Source organism: Montipora capricornis, chromosome 3 (assembly GCF_036669925.1).
Source record: "Montipora capricornis isolate CH-2021 chromosome 3, ASM3666992v2, whole genome shotgun sequence".
NCBI lineage: Eukaryota > Metazoa > Cnidaria > Anthozoa > Scleractinia > Acroporidae > Montipora > Montipora capricornis.
In genome coordinates this window covers 17,556,602-17,566,601 of record NC_090885.1, presented here as the reverse complement: position 1 = coordinate 17,566,601, position 10,000 = coordinate 17,556,602, and the positions used below count along the sequence as shown (strand labels likewise).

The following is a 10,000-nucleotide window of genomic DNA, read 5'->3' as shown; positions in this document are numbered from 1 at the left end:
TGTGCCTTGTATCAGTGAGGTAGCTGGCTTCTTATAGGCTTTGTATGCCTTTTTTTCTGCGTTTCTTAGCAGATCGTTATGCTCTTTAGAGGCGTTGTTTTTTTTTAATTCTTTCACTCGTTCTTCTGACTTCTTCAGCGTGTTTTGGTTTGTGGCCATGGTCAGTAGCTGTCCTCCTTGAACCTCTGGAGTTAATTCGTTCTCGTCGATGCTCTTTTGATATTTGATGTCGATGTCTTTAGGTCGCTTCTTTGTCGAGGCATTAAGATAACCCGACTCTAGATGGAAGTTCTCTGACATATTATTTGGTCAGGCAAGACCGCGGTTTCGATCCTATCATGTGGATCTCATCAGTTGCCGATAGCTTGATTCAAGGTGAAGAGCTTTGTCTCTCTTTGATTCTCATGTATATATATCATTCTCACATTCGCTCAAAATAAAATTTGTAATAAATAAATATTAGAATTTGGTATCTTTGTAAATATTCTATAAAATATTTTGTGCCCACAATAAAAATTAGAGGATGGGTGTTATCGCCTTGAATAATGATTCTATAATAAAATGAAAAAGAGCATTTACACTTAGTAGTAGTGTTAAAACTTTACAGAGGGGCTGTGTTGGTGAATGGAGTATGGCATCATTATGATGGGCTGTGGGAGAGGAATTCCAGAGGGCAGGGACTGCAAAAATGTACAGGGAAGCCGTCCACTCCAAGTGGCTTCCTCCTCTCTCACTGTGTGTACATTTTCGAAAAGATTTTGCATTAAAAAGTGGCCTGTATCCTTTGATCTGTTGTGAGACAGTGTGGAATAATTTATAAATCACAAAACCATAGATAATGAATCAAGATTTCACTGTTAAAAAAAAGCAATATTTGTCTGAAAAAAAATTCGTACAGGGGGTTTCACCTGGAAAAAAAATTCGTACCAGCTGAAAATCCCCCACACCCCCCATCACTTTTCTAATGGTCCGTCCCTTAGCAAACAATAACAACCACAATAATTATAATAAACTTTGACTGTCAAGTGTATTGAGCGCTCAGGGACTAACTGGTAACACAGTACAAAAATCGAGTCAAATCAACACATATCAAATAATGGGTTGGTTTTCGATGAGAGGGGAAAACCGAAGTATCAGGAGATATACATTTCGGAGCAGAGTGAAGAACCAACAAATTCAACAAACGTATGACGCCGAGGCTTATTTCCCTTTCGTAAACGGTCGTTGCCATTTGAAACGGTCAATGCCATTTTTTAGCTCTGAATTAGACTCGTTAGGTCTAAGAACTCAAAAGGTTGCGGTTACTGGGAGTTGTTTCTCGCTGGTCATATGAGTTAGGGTTCGGGTTTGGGTTCTGTTTAGGGTGAGGGCTAAGAACTGGAGTTCGGACTTTTTTTTTCCTCCAGTTTTTCTTTTATAAATGTTTTTTTTTTCTTTTTTGTCTTAATTTTTGTTAATATTTTTTCTTAGTTTGTTTCTTTTAATTTTCTCTGAAGTGAAGTGTGTAGTCGACCGTTATAAATAGCAACGACCGTTCTGAGAAATGGCAACGACCGTTCACGAAAGGGAAATTGGCGACGCCGAGTCTGGGAATCGAACCCGGGTCACATTGGTGGGAGGCGAGTGCTCTCACCACTGCGCTATCCCGGCTCCGTTTTATGTCTCAATGTAGCCTAGCACTAAAGATCTCTAATAGTGAGGACAAAAACAATAGAAACACGTTGGAATGAATTACATATCATCCATTTTCCATTGTCTTTGTCCTCTACACCTCTCTTTCAAGCTGAATTTTATTATATCGAAAAAGGCCTATTGATGAGACAGCAAATCAATACAAATCAAATTTTTTTCTTTTAATAAGACGAGAAAACCGCTGCAGTGCAGCCGGACAAGGAAACGCAACCCACAAGTGTGACAGAGTCCAGCAAGAGCCTGGGACACATTGGTGCTCTCGCGCAACTGCATCAACACTGAATTCCCGTTAAGTTTTCGACCAGAAAATCCAATTTTGAAGCAACGATCTGCCCATTTTAGAAAGTTGGTCTTTCAACAGATTTACAAGACCAGATAAAACAACATAATCGCAAAGTTTCGTGTATCTGAAAGGCCTGGGTTTGGAGACAGAGAGAAATATAAGGTCTCTGAAGATACTCCCAAAAAGTTTCGGGCGTATTACGAGGGCCATAAATCTTTTGTGTCTGCAAACCAAGGCGGTCTCGAGAAATGAAACTTTGAAATGATGCTGTTCTTTCCTATTTTGTAAACCTGTTCAAAGACCAGCAAAAGTCCCGAAAAGCCAATTGTGAATCTGAGATCCGCCAGTTTTGAAAACTGGTGTTTTTACATGTTTTCAATGAAACAACATACAAAATGATTCTGGAGAGCTTTTCATTTTTAAGATAAAGATGGAATTCTTTCCTTCGCGAAACGGGCAGCAGCTTTCTAAAGTAGGCGGAACGTAGTGTCACCTGTCACCATTGGCTTTTTCGGGCTGCAAATCTACAACAGACAAAGGAGTATAATTTTCATAAATTTTTTCTTAAAACGTCTTAGTTCGTAAATAGACCATATACAATGTTAACATTGTTTCCACAGGAAAACAAACCAGGCTCTCTAAGCGATGAATTCTCATCCGCGTTTCTGATGTCATCAAAAACCACATCCATTCTGTCAAAGGTCTCCACTAGAAGCGCATACACCCAAAGCAAACAAAGCGAGGGATTTATTCAGCGTTCATTTAAGCTTAACTTTGGCCGACAATTACTTTATTAAATGTGGTAAATGGAAGGGATACGGTGACAATATTAGTTTTTACGCCTAGTAGGGGTTTTAGCTTATAGTCAAGAGTTTAAGAACAACTGAATATTTTTCATTGCATTTGAAGGGGAACTGAAGCCAAAAATTGAGGATTTCTTTCCTTGAAGCTTTGGCCACGAATACGGTTGATGTTTCAACTTCCTTCATCATAAATTGTAAGCACAAACCCAGAAAAAGGAGACCGTGTAGGTCTGTTATATTCCTTTAAGTTTCATATTTACAGTGACGTCACAGTCTTCCGCTGATAATTAGTTTGAGCTGACAATGATAAGGCCCCAAAAGCAGGAAAAACGCAACTTCAAACTCAATTTTCTTGCTCATATCAAAGGAGAAGCAAAAGCAAGAATCAAGACTTCATTTGTACAGCTCACTCTTCCTCAGAATCAAGAAAAAAATAATACAGTTGGAGTTTAGCCCTCAAGTTGTCCTTTAAACAATACCAAATGGGCATGTATTCACTTGCAAGCCGAGATAAAAGTGAAGACACACAGTAGCGTAAGCCAACCATGTGGCTGAACTATCATTAGCTACAACTGCGCCGGTTTACAAAGATCTTTACTTGCTGGTACTATTGATGGTAACATGTTGCTTTGTAGGTTAATTTACTATTCAAATTGCTGGGTGTTACAATGTTGAATTCGCTCTCTCCGCGAACCAAAGCCTCCACACGTTAATAGTTCGTCCCCTTCAACACAGTCTCGTAATACAGAATAATCAGCAATCTTACGAAATCAGGATCGGACACCTTTTGGAGCAGTTTGTTCTCTCTTTGCATCGGTTTAAGTCATAGGATAAGTCGATCCTCAAAACCAACTTTAAAAATACAAAAATCCAGCAATAGCTGTCAAACAAAAAACAAAAATATTGTTTAATTTTAAGCACTCTCTATTACAAATTTTACACTACTCAAGTGCTCAGAAGAAAATAGGGGATTTTCCAACACTTTCCATTCCGAACGACCTGGGGTTGTAACGAAGTTATTACAATAACGCGAAATAGTATTTTTAGACGACGTTCTCCTTGGTGGCTTCGTTGTCCTTGCATAAGCTCCCTATTGACAGCTAAACATCGCCCGATGTGAAGGAATCCGGAATCCAGTAAATGTGAGGTTTTGGAATCCGGAATCCATAGCGTGGAATCCGGGATCCATTTCGGTGGATCCGGTGAGATTGGAATCCGGAATCCGAGACTCGGGATCAGGAATCGGAGGACCACTCTAGGGCCACCTGGATTCCTTTACATAGGGCGAGAAACGTAAATAGTAATGCTTTCAGTCCTCAGCGGCGTCAAGTGTCATCTCGAGCTCTGTCCAATCCTCGTCAGGCAGATCTGAGGAGTAAATTTCAAACTATGTTAGTTTCGTAAACCTTTGGGTTATTTATCTCTCACATGTCAGCTATCAGACTAAGGTGGGTACTAGTAAAAGGATACTTAGCCTGAGGGTTGTTCCAGAATTGATGAAACAGTTACCTGTCTCTCTGGGATAGAACGTGTGATCGCCTTGCAGAAGGGCGGTTGTCAAGAGATTTAGTCTTTTGCTCATTCCAGTCTTGTTGAAATGTCTGACTCATCGTTCTTTATTTTAAACTTCACTTTAATCCATAAGTGCAATATTGATACAAAATCACTTGAACAACGCATGCCAGTAAGATTACGTGTTTTCTTTTATTACAGCCTTCAAGGCAAAGTATCTCATAGTAAACTGTTCTAAGCCTTCATGGTTCTTTACATTAATTTCAATTTGAACACATCGTTCATGCGTAAGGGATAAGAGTTTAGTTGCATAAGTCGTGTTTTCGCAGTAGCCCTTCGAGAGGAACTGAGTTAAGCCTTTAAAGAGAACTACTGTTGCAAATAGGTGATGCAAGCTTCATTGTTTCCTGGCTCGATTACCAGACGCACGCCGTTTCGAGAAATGAGCCAGCGCTCACTCCTTAGATCACGGCTGGGCGCGTGAGGTGAGCCATCGTAATCTCCGCCAATCAGAAACTCCCCTGTAGAAATCGAGCAGGCATAAATTATATATTTTGGTTCAAATTGTGGCTGCGAAGGTATTCTTTGACCCGGCCTGTTCGAGCGTTACAGTGCTTTTAAGGTGAGAAACATCCAAGATTTCGACAACGGAAAGTGTTCGAGAAGCTGGAGAATGGTATTGGGTCGCTTCCTACCGCCTGAATTCGGAAACTTCTGAATCACTAATTCTCCAGTTGGCGCCAAGAGAAAAATATGGCTTTTGAATCCATTTCTATTGCAATTTATCCTCAGAATTCTTTAATGTAAGAGCAAGTAAAATTAAAATTACTGCTGAGTTATTGGACCGAAAACTTCGCACCGGTGGCTCAGTTGGTTAAGCAGCGGGCTGCCATGGGGTTGATCGTGAGTTCGACTCCGGCCGGACCAGCACTCATGGTCTTAAAATAACTGAGGAGAAAGTGCCGCCTTTGTAAGACTTTCAAGTCTTCTCGGATAAGGACTATAAACCGTAGGCCCCGTCTCACAAAAATCTTTAATGTTCACAAGTTCCCTGTGGGACGTTAAAGAACCCACAAACTATTCGAGAAGAGTAGGCGATGAAATTCCCGCTGTTGTGGCTGTCCGTCGTGAGTGTATGGGTGGGCAAGTATAGCAGGTCCACATCAGCTGAATAGCTACAAATACTTCAACCTGATCAAACAAATAAATAACAACAACGACAACAATAACAGAACGAGGAGCCCGATGAGGTTGACTGAGATCTAAAGCGGCTGAACATATTTTTGATGATTCGCCGGTTGAATTCAAACTCACATTAATCATTTAACCACAAACTCAGGCTCGCATCACGTGAAAACTTCGCACAGACGTTTTAAGCATTGTTATGTAATTACTGCCTGCTCTACTGGGTGCGTAGAGCTTAGGGGACCCTCCCGACAAGCGAGCAAGTACAAGCACCAAACAGTCAAAAGCGAAAAAGACTCCAGCTCTTCGAATCGCAAGCTGGAACATTCGCACCATGTGCCCTGGTCTCTTCGCTGACCTTCAGCTAATGGACGACTCCCGCAAGACCGCCATCATCAACAAGGAGCTGGCACGACTCAACATCGACGTCGCCTGTCTGCAGGAAACCCGGCTGGCCGACAGTGGATCAATTATGGAAAGAGATTACAACTTCTTCTGGCAAGGCCTGTCCAAGGACGAGCCGAGGCAGTATATACGGCGTAGATCTTGCCGTGAGGAACTCACTGATTGCAACCGCAGAAACCCCCTCCGGAGGATCATCGAGAATTCTTGCCCTTCGTATGAAAACGTCGACGGGCCTTGTGAACATCATATCCGCCTACGCCCCGACGCTGATCTCCACCCCAGAAGCCAAGGAGCAATTATACGAGGCTCTACAGGAAACACTATCCGGAATCCCAAGTTCCGAGGGCATATTTCAACGCTTGCGTTGGTACCGACTGGCAAGCATGGCCTACCTGCCTCGGCCACCTCGGCGTCGGCAGGATGAATGAGAATGGGCAGAGGTTGCTCGAACTCTACTGTCACCACGGCCTCTGCATCAAGAACAGCTACTTTAAGTGTAAGGAGCTGTACAAAGTGTCTCGGAGACACCCTCGGTCCCGCCACTGGCATCAGGTAGACCTCGTAATCACTAGGAGAGCGGACCTCAGCAGTGTCCTCCACACAAGAAGCTATCACACCGCTGACTGTGACACGGACCACTCGCTCGTTGCAAGCAAGGTCAGGCTGAAGCCCAGAAAGATCCACTACGGCAAGACCCAGTGTCGCCCCTGCATCAACACCTGAGGCACTTCCGACCCCGTTAAGGCTCAGAGCTTCGCTGACAGCCTCCAGGCTGCTGCGCAACCAACAACCAGAAACCCGGATGCCAATTGGTCTCACCTCCGTGATGCCATCTACGATTCAGCCATGGTTGCATTCGGCAAGAAAGAACGCAAGAATGCTGACTGGTTCGAGGCTTGCTGGGAAGAAATGCAGCCAGTCACGGAGGCCAAGAGGAAAGCAATGCTGGCTTACAAGCAGAACCCTTCCCCAAGCACACTCGACTCCTTTCGAGCAGGTAGGAGCAAGGCCCAGCAGACCGCCCGCCGCTGTGCCAAAGAGTACTGGCAGAACCTATGCGCCAAAATCCAGCTAGCAGCGGACTGTGGCCACGCAAAGGGGATGTATGAGGGCATCAAAACTGCCACCAGCCTTACGAGCGTCAAAACAGCCCCCCTCAAATCAAAGACTGGCGAGGTCATCACTGATCAGAGCATGCAGCTGCAGCGTTGAGTGGAGCATTATCTCGAGCTCTACTCAACCCAGAACATCGTCACAGACACTGCCCTCAATGCCCAGCCTGGGTTGCCAGTCATAGAGGAGCTTGACAACACGCCGACCCTGGAAGAGTTCAGCATAACCATCGACGGTCTCGCCTGTAGCAAGGCACCGTGGAAGGACGGTATCCCGCCGGACGTTTTGAAGCATGGGAAGCAAACTATTCTGCAACCGCTTCATGAGCTCCTCTGCCTGTGCTGGGAGCAAGGTCACATCCTCCAAGACATGAGAGATGCCAACATAGTCACCCTGTACAAGAACAAGGGTGACCGTAGTGATTGCGACAACAATCGCGGCATCTCTCTTCTGAGCATCGTTGGCAAAGTCTTCCCTTGGGTCACCTTGACCCGCATGCAGAGCCTTGCTTCGCAAGTCTACCCCAAGTCACAGTGTGGCTTCAGAGCCGGAAGGTCCACAGTGGACGACCTTTGCCAAACAAGAGCGGAGACTCAACGGATTCCACCTCCGCTGCCTTCGGCGCCTGCTGCACATCAGGTGGCAGGACAGATTCACCAACACCGAGGTCCTGGAGTGCCCTGGCTCACTGAGCATGCCATCACTGCTCATTCAGCGACGCCTTCGATGGCTCGGCCATGCACATCGCATAGAGCCTGACCACCTGCCAAGAGAATTCCTTTATGGAGAACTGCAGGCGCGTGGTCGACCGCTGCTGCGTTACAAGGACTTCATCAAGCGAGACTTGCGATCTGCACTAATCGACACCAATGCATGGGAGGACATCGCCAAACACCGAGATACATGGCGGCTAAGTGTCAAAACGGGGGTTTCAAAGGCGAAAGCGAACGCTAGAGTCCAGGCTACATGAAAGAGAGCTGCGACGAAAGAACGCTCAGCCTCTGCGCGCGAATCCACAAGGCACGTCTGCGCCACCTGCAACAGAGACTGCCACTCCAGGATCGGGCTACACAGTCATAAAAGGTCCTGCTCAAATCCCCAGCGCTAACCATCGCCTCTTCGAGACGAGGATGTCATTAAAATCAATGTTTTAGGATGCCTAATGCCATCTCCCCGCAACTATTAACTTCGCATAAATTATATTTTGAATTGACGTTACAGACATGATCAATTGCTCACACGTCCAGCCGTCTCTTCTCGGGGAGAATACCCGAACTCGAGTCAGCGGCGGAAATCGACCCTACATTGTTTCCTGTTAAAATATTTTATCCTAATCTACCAAAAGTCCATTCATTACTCAAGTAAGAATCTTGTATCAGGTTTGTCCCCCATCAGCGTCAGAAAAGTGCCTATTTCTAAACCAAATTTTGCGGGGAAAATAAGCAAATAGACCAAATGTTGTACCCAACTCAAAAATCCCGGAGTTGAGACTCTTTGTGTATTGTATTTGCATTAGAAAAAACCTGGAAGAACACGTTATATTCCCAAAGGTTTGAATTGGGTATAACTTTTGGTCTATTGTTTATTTTCCCGCAAAACTTGGTTTAAATAGACAGCGATTGTTTGAAAAAGATGACAAATGGAAGGTCTATTGGCACTGACGCAGTACCAATGGAAGCAATGAAATACTGCGAAGTAGATCGGGTAATTGACATGATTGTAGGACAACAAAACATTATCTGGGACCTAAAGGATATCCCGGCCAGATGGCGAGACTCGAAAACAATTGTTCTGTACAAGAAGGGCAGCCGTTTGATCTGCAAAACTACCGCGGGCTCTCAATAACCCATAACCTATCGCGCATTACACAATGGTAATCAACCAACGTCTGGAGAAAGTTTACGAGGCGAATATCGATAATTATCAGTTTGGTCTCCGGAAGGATCGTAGTACCGTTGACAACTTATTTGTCTATAATCAGTTGCGCAGATCATCAGCAGCAACGACTTTAGCACTCTATGCGGATCTAACCACCGCATTTGACAAACTACCAAGGCGGCTATTATGGAAAGTGATTGAATTACGAACGGGGAGTAAAAAAACTCGTTGCGATTTTACAAGCGTTTTACTGAAACACACGTGCCAATATCAGCATTAGCGAAATTTGGTTTGATGTTTTTGGAGGGGCGCGGGGGAATCTCCGCCGGTCTTTGTATGGTATTTCGACTGAGTCTTGAAAATCGTGAAACATCGAGTTGAAAAAGAAGTTGGATCTACTGGAGTCAGTTTTCGGTATAACATCGATCAGTTTTTGATCCCAAAACGCGGCGAAAAATGCGAAATCAGCGGACAACCAAAAGTAGAAAATTACACGGAACGGAAACAGTCACGGCGCTTTTATTTGCGGATGACCTAACAGCGTTGACATCAGGCCCTGAAGAGGCAGAAAAAACTCTCGACATTTTGAATCAAGAATGTGCGAGGTGGGGGTTATACGTCTCGTTTGGGAAAACGTATACTCAAGAATGGCCGGCAGGAAATGAGAAATTACAGTACACTGATGAATCATTATTTTCGGTTGATGGTAACAAAATCGGAGACGTAACTAAGTTCAAGGCGCTTGGCCAGAATATTGACAACACAAACCCCGAGGGGTATATTCGGTACAGGATAGGCCAAGCAACAGGTCAGTTCAACCACAAACGACACATTTTCACACACCACAAAGAGTAGACTTTTTGCAAAGCTTTGTTCAAAACTCGTTGATTTATGGCGTTCAAGCAGAATGCCCGACCGAGGAGAATATCAAACTTTTATCCACTTGAAGTTGCTGGTACCGGTTTTTACGTCGGATGACAACGGGCGGCTATGCGAGAAGGCCATTTGAGGACGGCGAGGAATCAATGGCTTATAAATACTCGAACGCCGAGCTCGACAATTTTTTTGGTACGTCACATTTACTGAAAAAACGCGCCAGAGCCAACTCTGAGGCCCTCGTGGCCAACCA

At 44.5% G+C, this 10,000-nt stretch overlaps 1 protein-coding gene across 6 annotated transcripts in view; it reads right to left on the bottom strand.

Annotated features, from left to right (window-relative positions):
• LOC138042467 (uncharacterized) overlaps window positions 1–10,000 on the bottom strand; it is a 244,564-nt gene that overhangs the window by 217,102 nt on the left and 17,462 nt on the right. For 4 of the 6 annotated variants that reach the window (XM_068888366.1, XM_068888367.1, XM_068888368.1 and 1 more), the window contains one exon: window positions 3,662–4,146. The exons of the other annotated variants lie outside the window; for them this stretch is intronic. In XM_068888366.1, the coding sequence (XP_068744467.1) occupies window positions 4,088–4,146 (59 nt within the window). In that variant the 3' untranslated portion in view covers window positions 3,662–4,087. Of the gene's footprint in view, window positions 1–3,661; window positions 4,147–10,000 lie in introns of those variants that run through there. 6 annotated transcript variants of the gene reach the window in all.